This window comes from Hermetia illucens, chromosome 5 (assembly GCF_905115235.1).
Source record: "Hermetia illucens chromosome 5, iHerIll2.2.curated.20191125, whole genome shotgun sequence".
NCBI classification, from domain to species: domain Eukaryota; kingdom Metazoa; phylum Arthropoda; class Insecta; order Diptera; family Stratiomyidae; genus Hermetia; species Hermetia illucens.
In genome coordinates this window covers 27,224,356-27,247,716 of record NC_051853.1, presented here as the reverse complement: position 1 = coordinate 27,247,716, position 23,361 = coordinate 27,224,356, and the positions used below count along the sequence as shown (strand labels likewise).

The following is a 23,361-nucleotide window of genomic DNA, read 5'->3' as shown; positions in this document are numbered from 1 at the left end:
ATTCGCAAATACAAACACCCTAAACTAGCAGTCAAAATTGGCACGTGTGCAATGGGAAGTTCGTCTTTTCAGAGTGCAAATGCAAAAGTTAGCTCCACATTTAATATTGGAATATATTAAAATTAATTAAATAAAATATTTATAAAAATTGATAAACATTAGACTTCAACAAACAGGAAAACAATTTTGTGTATACTGTCCACACACCACACCCTTATCCCATCTTCCGTTGCAAATCGAGCTCATATCCTTCAACTAATATTTTTCAACAAACATTTGACCGTCGAAATATTTTCCAAATTCCATAATGGAATTCGCAATTTTATATAAGAATTCCCTCCAGCGAAAGGTAGCTCTTGTTAAGTCCTCCGTCTTCTATGATCCTTGATTTCCCCCTCCACGAGACAGACAGGTTGAACACCGTGGGAAATTCACGGAACGAAATACGGACACTCCATAAATATATCACCTGTGCATTTACTCCCATTGGATTTTTTGATTCGAACGTACATCTGCTCCTCAACTCCTAGGAGACGACATCGCTGATGACTAGTACTTTGGTGTTAACATCCCTGTGAGAAGGACATTTTTGTGATACTTATCTTTTAATCGCTGGTATTTCTGAATTACCAAGGGCCTTTCTCCAAGTGAATTTGGGGGTCGTAGCAAAAGAGACCACCATTGCTCGCTTTATTTTCCAGTGAACGAAGTCCTTCTTGGATCGTCCTACCATAGTGCTAGTTATCGTCCTTTCCCTGAGCCGATGACTGTGTCTGAAAAATTATTCTACAACAGTTGCGCTCCTGAAGTGCTGCTGAATACCAACCTTTTAAACTTCTCGGATTCCCTTGAACCAACAACCCTTACATCAATACACGCTGCAATAAATGGCATCCTACTTGCTGAGATAACTGAATAGCGTGAAATGGCTAGAGAAGAAGGAAATTGGACTGCACATTCCATACACAGGACATAGACATGAGAACATTGAAAGAGTGGGAAAAAACGGGAGACATAATAGGAATTGCAACTCAGGTGGAAATAAGATGCGAAAGTTTTTGAAAGTTTCCCGGTGTGGTTTCGTAATTGCTTTACGGATGTGAGTTAATTGAAAATACGATTAAAGTCTATGCCGGGTGTTTTAATCCATTTCCTTTTCTGTATGAGTGAAATGAGTGTAGTTAATTCTAAAGGATTTCGCTAAGGATTCAAAATTAATTAATGAAAGTTGGGGCCATTCCAACCTGCCGCATATCAATTTGAGTTCATCCTGTGGTACTTTCTTGTAATGGGAAGGAAAATTAATTATGTTCCACCTCTGTAGTGTCGTTCCAGTTTCAAGTAGCATTTTGGTATAAATAATTTGGAATCAAAATAGATAGTTAATTAGACTCTCCCAAGAACTTCAAGCAGAGGGAGCATACCGCAAAGATTGCCGAATTTTCAATAGGGGAAATTTCGATTTCTATTCCTTAAGATTCTTTAGTTGAATGAAATTTGTGTAGTAAATATGTATTAATAATAATAATAATAAAACCGCTGCCCGGTTGTGAAAGGAGGAGGGATGGATAGCTTCAGTTTGAATGGTTGTACACCACAGCGGCGACTCAGGAGGAAGTTGAGGAAATTACAGATACGTTGCAGTCTTGCAGATTATTCATTGAGGAAGCTATCATCACATCTGGTAGCTAGGTTTCAAAAACAAACCCAAAAATGAAAAGAGGGAGAGGGGAGAAATTTGAGGTCCGGAACGGTCGTCTGACTTGGTGATTGGATCGGGCTCCCGTAATAGACAGCACGGCGTCGAAACCGCTAATCGTGAGGCAGCATTGTTCTGCTTGCTGCAGCTGTTTCGCCACAATCTGTGGCGACCACCTCAGCAGGTTCGCGTAAGCAGTGGATGAAGAGGACTGAGGAAATGAACCCCTTCATCATCCGCCTCTACTACGAAATAACGGCGGGGTTGGGTACAACATCCTACCGCCCTTTGTTGCAACAGAGATTCGTTGAGCCTTCCCCGCAATTCGCGCACGTGATTATGCAGCGAGTCGCAGACCAGTGCCGCTTTATAACTCGTAGTGACGCAATCCTGGCCATCACCAGGGAGCGTGTTCGACTTGAGGTCACCGCGGAAACTGGTGACCACAAGTCGATGGGGGCAGAGGCGGTGGGATCAACAACACCACTGCACTGCAGGTAACAGTTTTGGTACTCGCCGAAGCACTATCCTTCACCGTCCAGCTGAAGTCTCCGCTGTAGTTCGAGACGAATTTCAAAGAGTGTGCATAAAATTCTCAGAAATAGATGCTTTGCATATACCAGGTATTCCCAGGGATGCATCTCCAGCGACTCCGAGAATTCTACCTTAAATCAATTATGAGATTACATTCCGACTGTATGCTGATATGTCGCTGTTGCAATTGCTATTTCTTCTGTATTGCGGTGCAGTTATGGCTATCTGATTCCAAGATCAAAAGATTCGCTTTCGCGTTATTGATTTGACCGACCGAAGAGATACACCATGGAAAATTCGTTTGATACATAGGCGGGACTCACTAAGAAAGGACATTGCTAGGCTGATTCAAATCAGCTTTGGCAATGCCATCATATGGGCGAGAACTAAAGCGCAGAGAGTTTACAGGAACTATGCGATCCCAGTCAAACACCCGTAGTTGAAATTTTGGACATACTAGAACAGAAACTTTCTGTCTGTTACGACGGTATGGTGAAAGACACTCGACACGTCCGCAGAATGCGACGTACACATGGAGCAAGCAGAGTTTTTTCAGATCACTCAACGAATCTCAACAGAACGCCCACAGTGCAGTTTTCGGTGACGGAAGCAAAAGAATATTGGGATCGACTTTGGTGGTTACTCGCCCAGTATGCTGAGCTGAATGGATCACCGTCGAAGGCATCCGCCATGCACTACGCCTGGCATACATTTCACGCTTGTTACCGAAAAGGAGGTTTGACGAGCCATAAACAGCTCGAAGAACTGGAGGTGCCCATGCCTGGATTGGGTACAGAATTTCTGGCATAAAATATCAGTCGGTTGGCACATAGCATAAATCAAAACATAAGTTGACCGAAGGAATTTCCCCATTCACCTACTTTGTCCCAAAAAAGGCACGGTGAAGGACCCCGAGGATACAAGACCGATTACTTGCTTACCAGGCCGCTACAAATTCATAACATCCGAGATTTGTGCGCACCTCTAGGCCAACATCATTGTGTTCGAGGAGCAGAAGGGCGTCGAGTTGGGTCAAAGGGTTGCAAAGAGTAACTCATTATCAACTCGGTAGTTGTAGGACACGCAACTAGACGCCAAAAAAACCTCTTTAGTTGCTAAATCGGTTATGCCAAAGCTTTCAGCAGCGTATACATGGCTAATCGATGTCCTACGTCTGTATCGCATCGACCCCAAGCTAATAAAGTTTTCGGCGACAATCTCAGAAGGATGGCACACCACCTTATCATTGCGTATATCTGAGGATACCAATACCTCTTAGCCTATCAACCAACGGAGAGGCATCTTGCAGGGGGATTCGTTGAGTTCCCTTTGGTTTTGCATGACACTAAACCCCCTTTTATGGCTACTTTGCAATAAAATATGGCCTACGTGCTAAGTGGGAGCTGACACTGAATGTACTTAGATGGTATCAACATGTATGCTGGTACTGATGACCACCTTAGAAGTCTGCCGCGAATAGTGCACATGTTCAGCTTTGATATTTAGATGGAATTTGGATTAAACAAGTGTCGAATCCAAGCCATTCGTAAAGGTCACTAAGAGCCATATGTTCGACATAGTGTTGGTGACCTCGACATTCAGGCTATGACCGAGACACACTCATGCAAATAACTGGGAATTCTACAAAGAACCCATGCTCGAGTTCATGTTCTGAAGGATCTGTCCGAAGTTCTGCAACGTGTAAAGCTGGTACTGAAATCGAATCTCTCGGGGAAGAATAAAATAGGCGCACTGAACATATTCGCTATCGCTTCATTGGCTTATGCATTTCGAATATTGCAGTGGACGAAGACCCACCTGAAAAACATCCAGCGGCGGATACGAATTTTCATGTACAAATTCCGAATGCAACATCCAAATTCTGCCGTGGAGCGGATGAACCTGCTTCGTGACATCAGAGGTAGGCATGTGGTTGATGTGACGGCACAACATCATCGCCAAGTCGGGGCGAGTCCCTTGCATGCAGCTGTTTCTAAGGCAGACTGTGGGCTGACTCCACTTAACTTGAAGGGTCGATCTTACAATCCTCTGAGTGGGGTGAAGTCGAACCAAGGGCAGATCGATGAATGAAAGCCGAAGACAATGCACGTTAAATACTTGAATTATTTTTGGCAGCCATTTGTCGATTTGCATTTGTTGAACAGATGTTTATATGCTGGAGAGCTCTTTCAAGAGACGGGGGGATTTATGAGTGCATTCAGAACGGCGTGGTCGCTACCCGAGCTTATAAGAAGCTTATAATGGAAGAACGGGTAGAAAACGACCAGTGCAGAATATGTGGTTCGGCGTTGGAGACGTTGGACCATTTCATTTCTGACTGCACTGCAATGGCACTAGATGGCACGCAACGGCACGGCAACGGAACGAGCAGGTGCAATGCTGTATGTAAGATGATTCACCAAAACCTTGCATAGCAACATGAGCCGATAACGGGAGCATGTCCGGTTTATCGATATGAGTCGTAGGCAATACGCGATAATTCTGCTATAAGCATTATTGGGGCCGGCAAGTTCTAACTGATCGCCACATACTGCACAACAACCCTGACGAACTGTTAGTTGACAAGACGGGTCGCTCCATGTATATTAATGATATGATGCTATCCCCCATAATAGTAACATTGACCGAAAAAAAAAAGCTGGTAGTTGTAGTTCCCATAATATTGTCAGCTGCAGATATTATACCAACATCCTTCACGGCTTCCCTTGATGTCCTGGCACTCTTACACAGTCTGTTTCAAACCATGCAGAAATACACCATTCTGCATACGTACTCGATGTTGCGGGGATTTCCTGATGGATTCTCTCATTAACCTACCATCGTCTACTACCACTAGCACCCCTATCGTTTAAGTAGGTAGGATTGTCCGAGTCTAAATCCTTAGTGCTAGTATTAGGTAAAATTCGGCATCGGCTGAGATTCTGATAACTCGGAAAATTATAATCGTTAGTGCAACAATCCATAATGGACCAAGGCCTTGAAGTGTGTTAAAGCACTTCACTCAAGACCGCAACCGGACACTAAAGTACATTGCGGGAGGCAATGTGGTCAGCATTGCGCTCGTCGAGATGGAGCTGCCTAACTGGTAGCCGGTACTCTGTCCCAATATAGGGCTGATGTAACAGCACTGCAGGAGATGCTTTGAACAGGGACCGGTTTCCTGGAGAAGAGCCAATACACCATATATTATAGTGGCCATCCAGTAAACCATGTACTCGAAGTAGATTTCTTAGTTAGCCAAAAAATAAAACCTGCTGTTATCGGCTTCAAAAACATAAGCGAACGACTATGCACTCCGCGCTTGCGAGGCAAATTTAGAAATATAAGCATCTGTAACGTTCACGCCCCTACAGCGGAGACTGCAGAGTCGGAGAAGGATACCTTCTACAAGGTAGTAGAACGAACCCTCGAAGCCTGCCCCCTGCAGTCAGCAGGATGCAGCGTTATACACCTTGATGCCCTTCCTACCGAGACAAAGAGGGAAACCTGATTTCCGACAGAATGGGCATACTGGTGCGATGGGTTGGGTACTTTGATGAACTCCTGAACAAACAGAACTTTAGCGAGTTGGAGGTCCCGCTAACTGAAGACGACGGACAAATACTACCACCACCAAGTATAGAAGAAACAGTCCGTGCAATTTATCGGCTTAAAAATCATAAGTCACCAGGATCCGATGGAATTACAGCCGAATTGGTTAAATATGGAGGCGAGCAATTACAAAAAGTGGTTCATCAACTTATGATCAAGGTGTGAAACAGCGAATCAATGCCTGACGACTGGCAAAGAGGCGTTATCTGCCTCAAAGATAAAAAGGGAGTTATCGCACATTGCAGCAATTATAGAGGTATCATGTTGCTGAGTACCATCTATAAGATATTCTCCACTATCTAGCTAGGTCGGATAGTCCCATACGCCCAGAACATCATTGGATCATACCAAAGAAGCTTCACTCCAGGCAAATCAGCAACAGATCAGATTTTCTCTCTGCGGCAAGCGATGGAAACTGAACTTAACACCAATTGCACCATCTATTCATCGACTTTAAAGCCGCCTATGATATCATAACCAGTGTAAAACTGGACACGGCCATGAGAGAATTCGGTATCCCGCCGAAATTGATAAACTGTATAGGCTGACCCTGACCAATGTGCGAAGCCAGATAAAAGCAGCACGATCACTCTCAAGGTCATTCGACATCAACAACGGTCTACGACAAGGGGATGCGCTATCATGCGTCCTCTTTAACCTGGCCCTCGAGAAAGTGATCCGTGATGCTGAGGTAAATGCAAGAAGCACGATCCTCTTTAAGTCCACCCAACTACTGGCCTATGTTGACGATATCGACATCATGGGAAGAACCACCCAAGACCTACAATCTGCCTTCATCCAAATCGAGCAGACGGCTATTGGCGCGAGATCTTGGGCTGCACATCAATGAAGGCAAGACAAAATATATGGTGGGAACGTCAGCACCGAAAATCAACCAACCAACAACAGCAAACCACACTGGTCAAATGGGAAAAACCAAAATAGGAGGCTAGAACTTTGAGACCGTTGATAATTTCTCTTATCTAGGTTCGAAAATCACAACCGATAACAACTACGATGATGAAATCCGCGCACGTTTGTTGTCAGCCAACAGAGCCTATTTCAGCTTACAAAAACTCTTCCGCTCAAAACGTCTCACCATAGGGTCAAAGTTCTTACTGTACAAGACTATGATCTTGCCAGTCCTTATGTATTTCTCGGAGACCTGGGTTGATAGCAAGAAAAATTGCGAACTCTTAGCCGCGTTCGAGAGAAGAATCCTCCGAAGAATTTTTGGCCCCCTACATGAGGATGGACGATTCCATAGCCTGCATAACGACGATATCTATGAGCGATACCATGACCGGCGGGTTGTGGATCAAATCCGGCTCGATAGGTTACGGTGGGCGGGTTACTTAATCCGTATGGATGAGGATGATCCAGCCCAGAAAGTCTATAAGGGCGAGATCTATGGTTGAAAAATAAGGCGAGGCAGACCCTGCCTAAAATGGTGTGATGGCGTAGGTCAGGACGCCAGACAGCTTTTAGGGATATCGAATTGGTGGACCTCGGCGCAAAACCGGGATGTCTGGGGTTTCTCAATAAGGCAGGCCTAGACCGGATACCGCTTGTTGCGCCGTTGATGATAGATTCGATCACTCGAACTGGCATCAAGTCAGTTCCATTTATGCCTCTGGCTTTCTTTTTTCCGTCTGTTCCGTAAATGGTGTAGTTACTAACAGGTAGGATTCACACCGTAGTCCCTAGTATCAGTGCGAATCGCCAGACGGGTGTTCTGGCACTGTGTGTACTACCTTCCGCGTTTCCGCAACTCTACTGTGGAAAAATGCTGCAGTTTGCTCTATATTATGTGAGTCGAAGACCATTATTGTTCTTCGCTCTAAACATGGAGATGATGGTTTACTATTTCCTGATATGATTGAATTTCAGTCTATCTAAGAAAAAGTGGAGCACCATATGGTGAGCTTCCCCTGAGCCTATTCAGACCCTTTTGGTCCAGTTTGAATATCATACCCTCCACGTTTTCAAATTTGTCCTTCCTAATTTTCATGAACTTTACCTTCCAGTGTCTAAAGTCCATGCCCGAGTTCTACTCACCCAACATTCGGATGATGTCCTCTGCCTTCCTTCAAAGGCGGGGAAACCAATATCTAACATTTTTTGTCCTACGCAGCCCAGTGTTCACAATAGTGAACTTGGGCCGACCGCCAGAACTCAAAGCCGGGAATACTTGCTGAAGCCACTTTAACTCAGCCCCATTAGTGCATTTTTTTTTCATACTCTTTCCCGGATTATGATAAATGTTCCCTTTGATATTTTGCCATCTTTGGAGGAGACTCCCACGGCAGCAGTCAAAACTGAGGTTGCTTCCTCTTCCTTCCCGCCTTCGTGTCCGTATTCCTATGGGAGGGCCAGCTTCATTGAGATCTCTCCCGCTGATTTGATCACCTCTCGGCACACCGGTCCTAATCTCCGCGGGACGCGTGAATGTAGACCCTGGTGCGAAGCAAAATAAAGCATTGGCCACCACAGATGTGTTAGTCTTACGCTTCTTGCGTGCATTACCCGCTGACAGCAGAGTCTGGTGTATCCAGTGTGGTTCTCGCCGGGGTTACCAGTTCCGCTGAAGATTCCGCTTTCTTGCGTCCGATTTCTTCGGACATTACCGTACCTAGGCTTCTTTTGTCGTTTGCTTAGTGCCTTCCCATGTTTACGGTCTCTGGGCCGCTCAGCGTTAAGCCAGTAGGGTGCACGGCTTCCATTTCTTCCGCTATTCTCGGTAAGGACGAAGGGGAAGGTTCTGGCAGGGACGATTCAGTCTGTAATGCTATAAGCTATCTAAGAGTTGGTAGCTCGTTCAAAAACTTTGCTCAATTAGCTTCTTGAAATTATTTTCCAAATATTTCCAAATAATTAAGTTCAACTTGATTGAATCGGGATATTTTGTCTTCTTTCCAATAATTCAAATTTAGAAATATACACTTCAGGCGAAATATAATATCTTTTACACTCCATCAAAAAATATTCATATTAATTAATTAAATCTAGCGGAAGCAAACAGAAACCAAATTACCAACATACCATCTCCATTCAAGTATTGGAAGAAGGACCATCTTGAAATAGATACATCTATTCCACACAGAATATACTGCATCCCGAAATGTTTCGAACTTTCCCTCCGAACACAGGCCACTTAAAAAATCTCCAATTACATCCGCAAAAGCATTGAGTGTCAAATAGAATTCGGAGAGTTCCGGATATTTAAAATTTAATTAAATCATTACAAAATGAACCGTACCCTGGGCTAGATACTCGCCACCCAACTGAAGGGCTGCCGAAATTCAGGTAGACACCACCCCAGGCGTTCCAATATATGCGCAATATATTCAAGAGCAATTAATTAAAGCACCTCATCGACCTATTAAAAACCAATTTCCATAAGCTCCGCCGTGTTAAAAAATAAATTATTTTTAACTCAGTCGTGACAGCCATTTCGACGCATTAATCAATTACGCTGTAAGCTCCTGAGTTACATTTATATTCGTTTACTAAGGGAGACCCATAGAGTCCTCGTCTCGTCTCACTACTTCCCGCTTTACCTTTAGTGTCGGACACTGGGCAATCTAGCAAGGACGTCGGCCGTTTCACGGGATTTCAAGAGAATTCTAAGAAGTGGGCTCGGCTCGCCTTCAATCTAAAACGGATGTTCCCGGCACGAGAGAAATTGATCCTTAAAGGACATGCCCATGAATTTTTTTGGAGCTTAGAGGACCATTATGCTTCCGTCCATTTTGTAAGATCCCCGAAGGCGTTAGTTGTTATCCGCAAATTGTCGTGTATATAAGGACGAAATGGTGGGATTAATACATTTAGGCTCTAATTGCTTGAGAGGGTAACTGAATTGTTAGTCTAGTAGGAAAGTCTTGGAAAGAATTAAAATTTAAAAGGACAAACTTGGAATGACTTTGAAGGTGGAGCGATAGCAGGCTACGAAGGGTGGGTGATGACACTTGGGGAGATGTATTGAAAATAACTCAGTAATTTTTCCTTGATTGAATCTCATTTAGAAAAAATGAAAAGTAAAAATTATTCCTAAATTTAGCGGCGCAGCTCTGCTCCTCGCTGCTCTGCGTGTTGCGTCTAGAACACTAACCCGAAGCCAGTTGGCACATGCGATGGCAATTCAGTGTAGAGAATCCCAGTTATCCTGCTGTCTCTTCAATCCATCTTTCTCTTTTTCACCTTAAGAATGCTCCCCGTGGTAATGACTTCCGGAGACATTTAGGACCCGTCCCCCATCAAGCAATGGTAATCTTACCTTCTGCAGAAAAAGTATGGCAGGCAAGAGCGTAGGGGATATCCTTGCAATAAGAGAAGTCGAGCGACCGTGATTAGCCGATTGTTTGCGGGTTGAATTGAAAATATTCGCGGCACAGCTGGAATAGGTAATAGTCAACCCCACGCCCCCTTAGGTGTAGTCAATGATCCTTAACGGGTGGCTTATGATACTGGGAGTGGCATCCCCGAGGTGCCCTAGCAAGTAGTTCTGACCCCCTAGCTGGCATAATATCTGCGTCCTAGGTAGTAGTCTCGAGAAAATTTCTCGGTAAAGAACTGCCAATAACCGATACACTCCGATATACACTGGGAGTCCCAGGAACCGTCGACAACTCCTTGTCGACGTCGATGGGGTGATGTGAGCCTAGCTCTGCCAAGGTGGTAGTTGTGGCATTTATCAGGAGCCAGCCCCTTCGGGATCCTGGTCAGGTAGTGTGCATTGAACCGGTATTAGTAGACCTCGTTACCCCGAGCGAACGCTGACCCGTCCGTGAGTTCCAGGATCAGCTAATCATAGGTTAGGCCTCAGGGAACTGGGGTAGGAAGAGAAGAGGAAAGACTTATTAAGAAATGCGCGGTAGTTGTGAATGCGAATGCGATCTGCTACGTTCCTCCAGAAAACGTCAGGAAAGGGGTGAAAAATGGGCTAATGGAACTGGAGGAGCTCCTGGACAGGATTACATATTATGGACGGATATGGAGAATAAGAGAAAATCCGTTGAAAGCAGACACAATCGCGCCTTCCGACGAGAACACTATAAGTACCACACGAATCACAGGCAGCCCATTGCAGAGTGAACTGGGGAAAAAACAAAGGGAGGAAAAGACATCTGAAGGAGTCTTCACTAAGGTACTATCCAGGGCTCAAAAGAAGAAGGTGAAGAGGAACAAGAGACAACAACACGTCGCATCATCAGAAAAACCTTTGCTTACGAAGGACGAAGCATCAAAAGAAAAGGCCTTCTGGGAGAAAAATTTTTGTTTTCCTTCATGCAACCGATCACGAGTTGCTACCGCAGGTTCACTGCGGAGACCAAAGCTTATTTAGTACTCATTAGTGAGCAGTATCAATACAAAGACCCAGGACCCTGACATATCAAGTACCGCATCTGGGTTCGGGACGGCACCCTTCTTAAGGGTTCTTACCCAAGGCCGAGAGGACGTCTCGATTCAGTGTTCAGGGATATCGCTTTTTGGTGTTTATTTTACGCCGATGCCGAGACGATGCCGGAATTTCGCCGCAGGTTTGATGCTTTGGAGGACGCTATCTTAGGCACACCCCGGTCGGGGGTGATGTCAATGCTAGGGCATTTGAATGGGGCAAGCCTCACACGGACTCCAGAGGGAAATGGCGGCGAGAAGAGGACTGGTAGTTCTAAACACTGGATCCACCCCAACGTTCTGGCGCCCGGGCTGCGAGGGAAACACAGACAGGTTGCGAGTTCTGGAAGACTTCTCGGCAAGCGACCATTAATACATTGCCTTCGAAGTGATGGGCACAAACTCTCAGTGTGCGTCAACCTGGCGCTCTTTCTATGCATCGAATGTCGCGAAAGTGAACACCGGGAGGTTTGTTGAAACGCTTGGAACAGGCGGGGCCGTGCTGGAGGGTAATCCTGGGAGCGATGGCGCTGCAGCCGACACTATCAGACAGTTATGAACTGTTAACGACGGCCCGCGGAGCCTCCATATCATACCATCGAGACGTGGCAAACCTTTTATGGATTTGTGGACAGTGGAAATCGCATCAGCCAAAAGGAGACTCCGTAGCGAAATAAAGAAGAGCAAAGCTCGCTGATGGCAAGATCTGACGGGCACTGTGGAAATCGTGGTTTTTGGGCCCAGGAACGGTATCTCCCTTTCCTTTTCGATCTCCATGGTAAACTCGATGTTCCTGTGTCCGGTTGAGAGGATTGTCCCTGGTTCTTCCATTTTGATAATTGCTAATACATTGTCCACGTATCTGATCCAGAATCTCGAGTGTGCCCCAGTCTCCACCAGTTCTCCATAAATACCTCGCATAGCAGCGGTGAGAGAGAGTTGCCCATTGCTGCCCCGGAGGTTGTTTTGTAAAATTTACTCCTTTGAAATATGATTCACTCATGCGTGTGAAGGCCAGTTTCTAATGCAGTTTAGCTTGGGGGTCAAGCAGTGCACTGCAGAATAGACTGATGCGGAACTTAGCTCCCTGAAGCCAACCTATCTCTCTCTGAGGATGAGTTACCCCCGACTGAAAACTATCTCTCGAATATGGATCTCCCGACTATGGCTTTTGAAGAAGCAAGGTGGAGGGCAAGGGTAAACTCCTCACGATCGGGGTAGATGACCGATCCCTGGAGGTAATTAAACGTCGCAGTTGTGATATCAACTACCGATTTGGCAACACACCCGTGCATGTGCACAGGGAAAACCGGAGTAAAGAGACCTCGGAGGAGGCATCGGGTGAAAAACTTACCGAGGTCCCTGAAGAAGTCTCGGAAGCCATAGAGGCGGAAAGGACTGGATCAACCAGGGAAATAGACCTGCCCACTGAAGAGCAGAAGCTGGACGACCTAGACCTAAGACGCAGAATGGACAGCGACGCGCAGGAAAGCGCCATGTCGGAGGAGGAGGGTGACACTCCGACAGTGGAGAAGAGCTCCAAACAATAACGGAGCCAATGGCCAGCACTAAGATAACCCAGATAAACTTCCTGGCCCTGGGTGTACCGGGGGCAGATTCGCGGTCTACAAGGAGGAAGCATGCAGGTAATTTGGGACTCCTCTTGTGAAAAACCGCTTGCATAATTCTCAAACGTAATTTAAAATACATATGTCTTTCAGAGTTCTTAACCGGGGACCTTGTGGCTATCCAAGTCTCATTGGAAGCCGGGAGAAGCACTCGAGAGGCAGTTGTAGCATCGGGATACTTCCCAGGAGACGACAGCCGGGCTCCACCGAAGTCTGGGGAAGCAGCGACACCAATCGTACACACCTTCCCGAATTTATTCTTAGCAATAAGTTAGAAATATACAACGTAGGGAACACTCCAACATTTGTGACCAGCACCAGACAGGAGGCACTAGATATAACCTAATGAACGGAATGGTCAGGATTTGGAGGATGTCGGATGAACCCTCAACCTTTGACATTGACAAGAAAACCAATTGGGAATCCTACCCAACGCACTTGAGCAACAACATTGCCCACCTTCAAGGAGGCGGTGACATCAGGAGCGAACGCATATGACGACAGCTGTCCGGCCAAGACAGTCATGTCATCAAGGGATGTACCATGGTGGAACATCTGGATGCAGTTTCATTATTAGAGAAATGGGAATAACTGAGGAAAACGAGGCTATTTTTTTTCTTAAATTTATTCTTATACTACGTTTACATCACACACAATAATTATAAAATTACACCTAAAAACCCTCCCAATTTACCATATTAAAAATCGAGAGTACCAGTTTTGTTCTTATTCCTAATAATTCGTTTTAATGATTCCAACTGATCTCGTAATTGCTTCAGTTTCCTTTTCTGGCTTTGAAAACTTTCCGACCTTAGTTCTCTTCCCACAACTAGGATTGTCTCTTTTAGTGCCATCACTTCCTTTGCTGTGCCAGATTTCTTTTTTTGATCTAGCACGCTTTTCAACTCGACCACTAAATTGGCAGGTTTCTTTAGTAACTCCATGAGTACGATATATTCCTGGCGCAGAATTTTGAACTTATCGATATCGCTGAGATTCTTGACCCCAGGATCCTGTATGAAATCTTTGTTGATCGCCGGAGCATTAGCGGTTTCTTTTTTTTTCAGAGATTTGCCATCGATTTTTGGAGAGGGCATCTCTTTAAATTGAGGATGAGGTGCCTCTATTCTTCTATCCTTATTTTCACTGTGGGATCCTTTTGAGGACTTTCGCTCGTGCTTATCGGTCGTGCTATCTTCACTGATTCTCATTTGAGAATCCGACGTTGGTTTTTTACTTTCGTTTGCGATCTTGTGCTTCTTTCGAGGTGGTTCTGTCTCTTGAGTAAAATTTCCTTCAGACTTCTCGTCCTTTCCAATAGACCACCTCGAGCCCAACATTTCTTTTGCATTACGTTTATTCGGTTTTGGTTCCTCCATCTTATGCGCCTCGTCTTTTCTGCCCTCATTCTTATTATGGACTACGTCTAGGTTCTTTTTTGTACGTCTGCCAGTTTTGCCGTCTCTGTTTGCAGGCTTTTCGTCCTTGTCGGTAGACGACCTTGAGCCCAACATTTCTTTGTGTGGTTTTGGTTCGTCCATCTTATGCAATAACTGGTGATGCGCTTCGTCTTTTCGGCCCTCATTCTTATTATGGACTACGTCTGCGCTCTTTTTTGTACGTCTGTCAGTTTTGCCGTCTCTATTTGCAGACTTTTCGTCCTTGTCGGTGGGCGATCTTGAGTCCAACATTTCTTTGGCATTACGCTTATGTGGTTTCGGTTCGTCCATCTTATGCAATAACTGGTGATGCGCTTCGCCTTTTCGGCCCTCATTCTTATTGTGGACTACGTCTGGGCTCTTTTTTGTACGTCTCAACATGGCTTTGTCATTACGTTTATGTGGTTTTGGTACGTCCATCTTATGCAATAACTTCTGATGCGTGCCATCTCCATTTGCTTCGGTTTTATTTATAAAATCCGAAGATTTTCCCGTTTCATTTGTGATCGCTTGTTTCTTTTGATATGCTTCAGAAATCTGAATGATACCCTCGTTAGATGGGCCACCTTTCCGTTTAGAAGTACTATGCTTGGTTGATTGATTTGCGGAGTTGCGCTTGTTTTCCTTCCCACGAGAAATGAGGCCTTCCATTTCGGAACCTTTTGGAGTCCTTCTCTCATGCTCATCAGTTTTGCTGCCTTTAGTTATTTGTTGATTTATCTCCTTAGAATCAACCATTGATTTGTCAATTTCCTTGGAGATCTCCTGCTTGTTTCGTTCAGGTCCTACAGACATATTTGCGGTAGTCTTTTTCGTAGGTAACCCGGAGCTCAATATTTTTTTACCATTACCTTCATCTTCGCAGTTGCTATCGCTTGCCTTTTGCAACAGTTCCTTCCCACGGGAAATCTGATTTTCAATGTCTTTTTTCGTAAAGGTACTGGTCCGCACCTTTCTTGCTACTGGTAAGGTGTAATTCTCTGGGAGAGGATCTAATGATGGAGCAGACGACTTTTGTTCTGGTCTAGAGCCACTTGGCAGAATCGCTGCAACCTTCATTGGTTTCGTAGTTTGTCTTCCATTGTAGATTTCGCTAATTGGTGTAGTTCTCACTTTTTGCGGATTGCGGCCTGCACTATCTACAGTGACCGCATGTCTTGACAACCCTTTGCTTCTCTGTTTCTCACCTTGGATTCGATGTAAAGAATTCCTTTCTATCGTCTTTCCATCGGCTTTTGAATCACCTGCTGGAGCCAATTTTACGGTAGAATCCACTGCTGGTTTCACCAATTCGTTGGAAATAATGTCTATCTTTTGACCATGTTGCAATGCTAATGGCCCCGAGGGCTGAATTACAACTACATCCGACATTCCAATGCTCCTTCTAAATGAATCCGACCGAGGCAAACCTTCTGGGTCTCGTTTACTTTGTGGTTTCACCTCAACAAATTCCTCTGGCATACGTTTTATCGGAGCATGCAAAGGGTCTCCAATATTCAATACAGGCTCATGTTCTACCTGGTTGCTGTGAAATGAACTTACTTGCTCGGGCTGTACTGCACCGAAGTCGCTATCAGAATCAGAATCCTCCGAAAGTTCCAGATCATTTAGAAGTGAATACGAACCATTTCCAGGGACAATTCCATTGAATTGTTGCAAAGTGGGAAGACAGCTACCAACTTGCTTCGGGACGTCTTCATCGTTTGATCCCCGTGTAGAAGCAGCAGTCCATTCGGTGCCTGGATTTAACCGCGGCAGAAGATCACACAATTGCTGACTTGTTGGGACGTCCTCAAAATCGGAATCATCCGATAGCTGAAGATCATCCGCTAGCTGATAGGACCTAAAATTATCCTCCCCTTTTCGGGCAATCCTTTGTCCATTGAATTGAAAATTTGGAAGACAGCTACCAACTTGTTTCGGGACGTCTTCCTCGGCTGCTCCCCATGTAGAAGCAGTCTTCCTTTCGGTGCCCGGATTTAACGGTAACAGAAGATCACTGACTTGGTTCGGTTTCGTCGGGACATCCTCAAAATCGGAATCATCCGACAGCTGAAGATCATCTGCCAGATGATTCTCTCCTTTTCGGGCAATCCTTTGTTCCTCGTTTGCTCCCCATGTAGAAGCAGTCTTCCTTTCGGTGCCTGGATTTAACGGTGACATAAGATCACTGACTTGGTTCGGTTTCGTCGGGACGTCCTCAAAATCGGAATCATCCGACAGCTGAAGATCATCTGCCAGATGATTCTCTCCTTTTCGGGCAATCCTTTGTTCCTCGTTTGCTCCCCATGTAGAAGCAGTCTTCCTTTCGGTGCCTGGATTTAACGGTGACAGAAGATCACTGACGTGGTTCGGTTTCGTCGGGACGTCCTCAAAATCGGAATCATCCGACAGCTGAAGATCATCTACCAGATGATTCTCCCTATCCTCCCCTTTTCGGGCAATCCTTTGTCCATTGCTATCCAAATGCTCATTCCATGATTGTTGGTTGTTAACTGCCGCTGAAGGTTGTCCAGTTGAATCACCTAATAATGGCATATCCTTGAATAGGCAAAAGCTACTCTTTACGGCTTGCTCTGGTTTTCCCACAGAAAAGCTTTCTTCGGAATCAGAATCGTCGGATAATTGTAGATCCTTAGCGAGCTGGTAAGGATCTGCAATAGTGCCTGCAGCTACATGCCGCAATTGTTCGGTTTGCTCAGGTTTTGGTGGTGACAAAAGCAATAGATCCATTGTTGAAATTTTGCTAGGTTTTGTGACTTCGTTGATTTGAAGATTTATGATGAGAATTGGAACATTCCCGCCCTTTTATACTAAAATCCAGAATTATTTGAAAATAATAAACAGTAAACAGTAATTGGGCCTTAAAGTATCTTTTAATTGTAATTATATTATCTCTTCAGTTATGTAGTTGGAAATCAGGATCCTAATCGATTATTAAGTAAATAGGGAGACAATTGATAATTAGGGTAATTAAGGATTAATGATTATTTTTTTTGTGCAGCTACTGCTAGTGGTTATGATGGAAAAAGTAGGCAGGTGTTGGCCTTGCTCGAAGAGGCCTTCGGCAGGTATCCATTGTAATTGGGACATTTGTTCTGGTTTCGATATCCCCGGGCATGACGGCACTCTTCTGATTGACAGTTTTCGTATTGAGTCCTTGAGCGGACGTAACAATCCGTATTGGCTATCCGGAGACCAAGCAGAAAGAGCGGCAAAACTTGTGACCAAGTAGGGCCGACTTCAGCGTCCTATGCGATCTTTTAGGCACGCCGTTTTACGAAGGGTTCGCCCCAATGCTGGAAAAGGGAATACTTTTACGCTGATCTTGACCTCTGCGATGCGTGATAATGCGTTAAAAGCTACGTTATGTTATCTTGATATACGTTAATCGTTAAAAGTTAATTGACTGATAAAGCCCAAGTGCCGGAATTGGCGAGGGGACGTTTTGCCGGACTTCTGTTTGAAAATTGAGAGGATTATGATCCGTGAACACTATGAACGGTGTGTTTTCAAGAGAATACCGGAACTATTTCATTACAAACGCGGCTAAAAACTCACGACCGCTAGTACTGCAGTCTTGCTGAGCGAAACTCGAGGTTTTGCAGTATGGAGCGGATAAATTTCAGAAAGGATTGCGCTGCATTGCATAGTCCAAAAATAATGTTACGCCTTGGCTAAGTCCAAGATAGGGGGTTGAATATCGTGGATGATTGGAATGGACTATCGGTTCGGAATCATATGTAATAGCCGCAAGTCTCTAATAGCCAGTCTAGGGATCATGTGAAGTAGCGAAAACCAACAATTGCCTGATGATCTACTTAAGAAGTTGTTCGGACACTTTCCACGCAACAACGGACATGGAAGCACTTTAGTTTCTTAATTTAGAAACGGTGGCTGTTAACGGTACCATCGTCTACTAGCTGCCTTGGTTTGACGTATCACGAGACACCTCGCCAATTACGCCATGGATTTTTTTTACGATGGCTGTCGGTGTGTCCAAAGAACTCGAATCCGATAATACCAGGGGACCTATGTGCTCTCCGTGATTTGCTGCAGCCAAAAAGGCTGTGGCAGTTTGGTGCTGATCTCCCAACTATTTCAATTCGCACAATAGTTGGCTTGGTGCACGGCGCTCTCCGTCCAAACCACAACCGCCAGATTGTGCCAATTTTGAAAGGACAGAAGAGGTACGTAATGGTGATGAGGTCCTACATGAACTTGGTTTCCAGAATAACTTCAACAGCTCCACTTGGATGCTGCTAAGCAAGAGAAAGAGCTGATAGGCCGAGAACTTTCACGATCGGAGTTCCAGAACCCTGATATTCAGGAGCAAACAGGCTGCCGGTTTTACTAGGGACTTTGGACCGTCAGATGATTTGTCGCATTCCTCAACTAAATTAGAGAAGAGGATAAGGTCGGCTAAATGATTATCATTGGACACACTTTTGCGAAGATACCAACTCTTTTGAGGCAAGTTGAAGCTGATCCTTATCAAAGAGCAAAATGAGTAGCTGGGTTTTCTACAGAGTCAAACGAAAATTCATTTGATGGCCGATAGGTGCATACAGCCCTCAACCGAAAGATTGGACTCTCGCATGCAAAGTAGTATCACTGGAAGGGGAGCAAGGGACATTTAGCTCGGATGACATCATTCCTGCGCTAGTAATACAGAGAATGGATGCCCTGGGGTAACACATTTGGAATATATACCGTGCTACAAGGTCACATACCCGCCTACGGGAAATTCACGGGGATAGCGTTCCATGAATTAACGGCAAAAGCTGATAATTCGGTATCCGATAAAGAATACGCCTTGAAATCATTCAAGGAAATCAAAAGCGCCTTCAGTTATGCCTCATACGCGGCGATTTATGAGTCACCAAAGGCTACAGTGGAAAAAGAGCCATATATTGGCCGGACAGAAATCTATTCAGGAAGGATGTCTTAGGGGTTGCTCACAGGGAGCGGTTCGTTCTTCTCTGTTGTGGCTTTTGGTTACGGGTACCTTGCTTTGGCTCCTGAAGGCTGCAGCTGGAGTTTCGGCGTTAAATTAGCTAATGGCAAACTTTGGGGGTCCTACGTCTAGCAGGCGACGTCTCCTGATGAGTTCAACGCAGTCTGTCTTGCTCTACGGTGCAGAGGTATGGGCTGGCGCTCCTGGCAAGGAGGTATATCGTAAACGTCTCGCGCAAGTACAGAGACGGGGAGCTTTGCGGGTGGCGTCTGCGTACTGCACTGTCTCTGAACCGGTCGTAATGGTGATATCCCATAATAATTTGCACACGCTTGAATATACCTCTGCGTTTAATTTGCAGTTGCTGAATCGCTAGGAGATATTCACTAGAAACGTCAGGTGGTGCACCTACATGCTACCCACCTGAGAGTGGATAGTAATCCAGCTGGTATAAAGGGTCAAATATTTAGAAGTACATTTCGAGTCCAAACTATTATTATTATTTTGTTAAGGGAAAGTCGCACCGCGTCCTTGAAGAACTATTGTGCCCCTTTTACTGGTTATAGTGTACCTGTTGATCATAGTATCTCAAGCAGGCCTGTAACCGTTAGGAACTTTAGTATGTTCCCCACTTCCAGAAGTTTCAGCTTTGCATCTGGTATTAAGTGTTCTCCCAGATGTATCGACCTACTTTGCACAAGTGCTGGACACTGTCCCAGGACGTGCATAGAGGTTTCGTCCTCCTCCTCACAGAACCTGCAGGCAGTGTCCGTAGATATCCCTAGCTTCCCTAGGTGGTAGTTCAGCCGACAGTGACCAGTGAGAATTCCCACTATGATTCGGAGGTTCTTTTTGGTGAGGTTTAAGCAATCCTTTGTGCGCATGGGTTCGTATCCCCCAATAAGCACCCTGGACTGCTCCATCCCTGGTAGGCCCGCCCAATATAGTTCCCTCAACCGTTTTTCTTCGTTTCTTAGATTCATAGCCATGAAACCGTTTCCGATTCCGCAGAAGGGTTCTGGCCCGTATAAAGGCATCCCTGCTCCCTTCTTGGCTAGTTCATCCGCTGCCTCATTGCCTTCCAGCCCAGCATGGCCTGGAACCCAAAGTATCTAGACCTTGTTGGACGAGCCGAGTGTATTCAGTCTCTCAAGGCATTCCCATACCAGTTTAGAGTTCACCTGGTTGGACCTAAGTGCCTTGATCGCTGCTTGGCTATCGGTGAGAATAGCTATGTTCTGCCCCCTGTAGTTCCTTTGCAGATTAAAGGAGGCACATTTGTCTATGGCGTAAATTTCCGCCTGGAATATGCTAATGTACCTGCCCATTGGCTCAAAGTACATTTTCCTCGGACCAATGACACCGGCACCCGCTCCCTCTGCTGTGAGGGATCCGTCAGTGTACCAAGTAATCAGTTGCTGGTTTAAGCCGTATGTCACAGCCACGCTTTCCCAGTTTGTCTTGTTACTCCAACGTGTTTCAAACTTCTTATCGAAGTGAAACCTCGTTGTCATGTTGTCCCTCGGTATCAGTAATTCGGGATACCGCCTAGAAAGGATATCAATCTTCCTTCGATTTAGGCAGCTCCCCGCCTCACTCATGCTACCGGCCATCCTGAATATTGATCTCCTTGCCTGCATCTGTATGTGCAGATGGAGAGGGGTTAATCCCAGAAGGACCTCCAGGGATGCCGTTGGGCATGTCCTCATTGCCCCACTGATACACACGCAAGCCAGCCTTTGGAGCTTATGTAATTCCCTGGCTTGTGTGCTGAGTTGGGTTCTTTCTGCCCAGATTACCGCTCCATAGGTAATCATTGGTCTTACTATTGCAGTATATATCCAAAGTAGTATTTTCGGGCTACAACCCCATTTTTTTCCTGCTATGGATCTGCAAGTCATCAGAGCCCTCGTGGCTTTCCGGCAAGTGTTTCCGACATGTGTCTTCCAGAGTAATTTTTAGTCTAGCGTGATTCCCAAGTATTTGACCTCTGTTTCTCGTTTCACCTCCATATCATGTAATGTTATGGCTTTCAGGTGATCCAGCTTACGCCTCCTAGTGAATGGTACTATGGTGGTTTTGGTTGGGTTGATCCGCAGTCCCACCTTCCTGCACCAGGCACTAGTAACCCTTAATCCAGTTTGGATTCTATCACATAGGGTATCTTCATATTTGCCCCTACAGATTAGAACAATGTCGTCCGCGTAGCCCTGGACTTGTATTCCAGTATTAGTTAACACGTCCAGGAGTTCATCCACTACCATACTCCACATCAGCGGCGATAGTACTCCACCCTGTGGACAGCCTTGAGTGGTGTTCATGATAATAGAATTTGTACCTGTTTGTACCTCTATTTGTCTGCTTTCTAGCATTTTGCCCATCCAGAGTGCCAGGGTGTTTGCCACTCCTTTGCGGCTCAGGGCATCCTGTATCTCTGTGTGCGATGTGTTGTCGAATGCTCCTTCGATATCCAAAAACGCGCACAGCGCAACTTCTTTCGTTTCTATGGCGTCCCGTAGAACTTCTGTCAGCTGATACAGAGCAGTTTCAGTTGACCGTCCTGCCCGGTAAGCGTGTTGACAGTGATGTAGGGGATTGCGCTTTAGAACGTTAGTTCTAATATAGTTGTCTATGACCTTTTCCACCGTTTTGAGTACGAACGGTGTTAGGCAAATTGGTCTGAAAGATTTGGGGTGAAAAGGATCCTTTTTACCCGCTTTCGGAATAAAGACCACTTTTGCCCGTCTCCATGCCCTTGGTATGTAACCCAGTGCTATGCTCCCCCTTACCACCCTCAAAAGAGACTCTAGGATAATTCCTAGGCCTCTCTGGATAAGTGCAGGGAAAATGCCATCTGCTCCGGGAGATTTCATTGGTTGAAAGATTCCCACTGCCCATCTTAGCCTAGCTTCTGAGCATACCTCTTTTGCTAGTTTCCAGCTCTCTTTCCTTCCCCTTTTATTCGTTGTTGGGGTGTCAGGCAGATTATTGTCGCCTGCCGCCGAGGGGTAGGACCCCGGGAAATGAGTTCTGAGAAGCAGGTGTACCCTGTCCTCCTCATTCTCGGTGAATGTCCCATCTTCCTTTTTCAAGCAGACAGAGGATATTCTCCCGTCTTTGGCTACAGCCTTGTACAGCCTAGTTGCTTCTGTGATCTGTTCAATCCCTTCACAGAATTCCCTAAAGCTGTTCCGTTTCGCTTCCCTGATGGCGTTGCTATACGCAGTCAGTGCATTTTTATACCTCCGCCAGTCCCCGGTTCGTTTTGCCCGGTTAAAGAGTTTTCGTACCTCCGTTCTCATTCTGGCTAAGTTTCTGTTCCACCATGGTACATCCCTTGATGACTTGACTGTCTTGGCCGGACAGCTGGCCTCATATGCGTCAATGACGATTGTGTTGAGGTCTTCCACCACCGTTTCTAATTCTAATTCGCTCCTGATGTCACCGCTCCCTTGAAGGTGGGCAATGTTGTTGCTCAGGTGCATTGTGTAGGATTCCCAATCCGTTCTCTTGGGATTCCTTATTATTCTTTTTATTTCGGAGTTACCCTCAATGTCGAATCTGATTATCCTGTGATCAGACATTGAGGGTTCATCCGACACCCTCCAATTCCTGACCATCCCGTTCATTAGGGTATTTCCTAGAGTTATATCTAGTACCTCTTGTCTGGTGCTGGTCACAAATGTTGGAGTGTTCCCTACGTTGTATATTTCTAACTTATTACTAAGAATAAATTCGAGAAGGTACTCACCTCTACGATTAGTGTCACTGCTTCCCCACACTACGTGGTGGGCGTTGGCATCGCAGCCGAGAAGAAGTGGTAACGCCCTCTCCTCGCAATACTCCGTCAGCTTTCCGACTTGTTCCGGTGGAGCCCGGCTCTCGTCTCCTGGGAAGTATCCCGATGCTACCACTACCTTTCGAGTGCTCCTCCCGGCTTCCAATGAGACTTGGATAGCCACAAGGTCCCCGGTTAAGAACTCTGAAAGACATATGTATTTTAGATTACGTTTGAGAATTATGCAAGCTCTTGGTTTTTCACAAGACGAGTCCCAAATTACCTGCATGTCTCCTCCTTGCAGACCGCGAATC

At 45.5% G+C, this 23,361-nt stretch overlaps 1 protein-coding gene and 1 long non-coding RNA gene across 2 annotated transcripts; both read right to left on the bottom strand.

Moving 5' to 3' along the window:
* Positions 1 to 232: 232 nt before the first annotated feature.
* On the bottom strand, positions 233 to 9,247 carry LOC119658020. Its single transcript, XR_005250194.1, has 3 exons — positions 8,888 to 9,247; positions 631 to 773; positions 233 to 572 (listed from the first exon to the last, which is right to left on the bottom strand). It is a non-coding gene; the product is annotated as an uncharacterized LOC119658020 (long non-coding RNA).
* A 4,324-nt stretch (positions 9,248 to 13,571) lies between these two features.
* LOC119656998 lies at positions 13,572 to 17,045 on the bottom strand. The gene has a single exon (XM_038063738.1). It carries the CDS (start codon positions 17,043 to 17,045, stop codon positions 13,572 to 13,574), a length of 3,474 nt encoding a protein of 1,157 aa, XP_037919666.1.
* Positions 17,046 to 23,361: the final 6,316 nt, after the last annotated feature.

Bases quoted from the DNA above. Each gene is read 5' to 3' on its own strand.
- LOC119656998 (XM_038063738.1), bottom strand. From the start codon at position 17,045: ATGGATCTATTGCTTTTGTCACCACCAAAACCTGAGCAAACCGAACAA.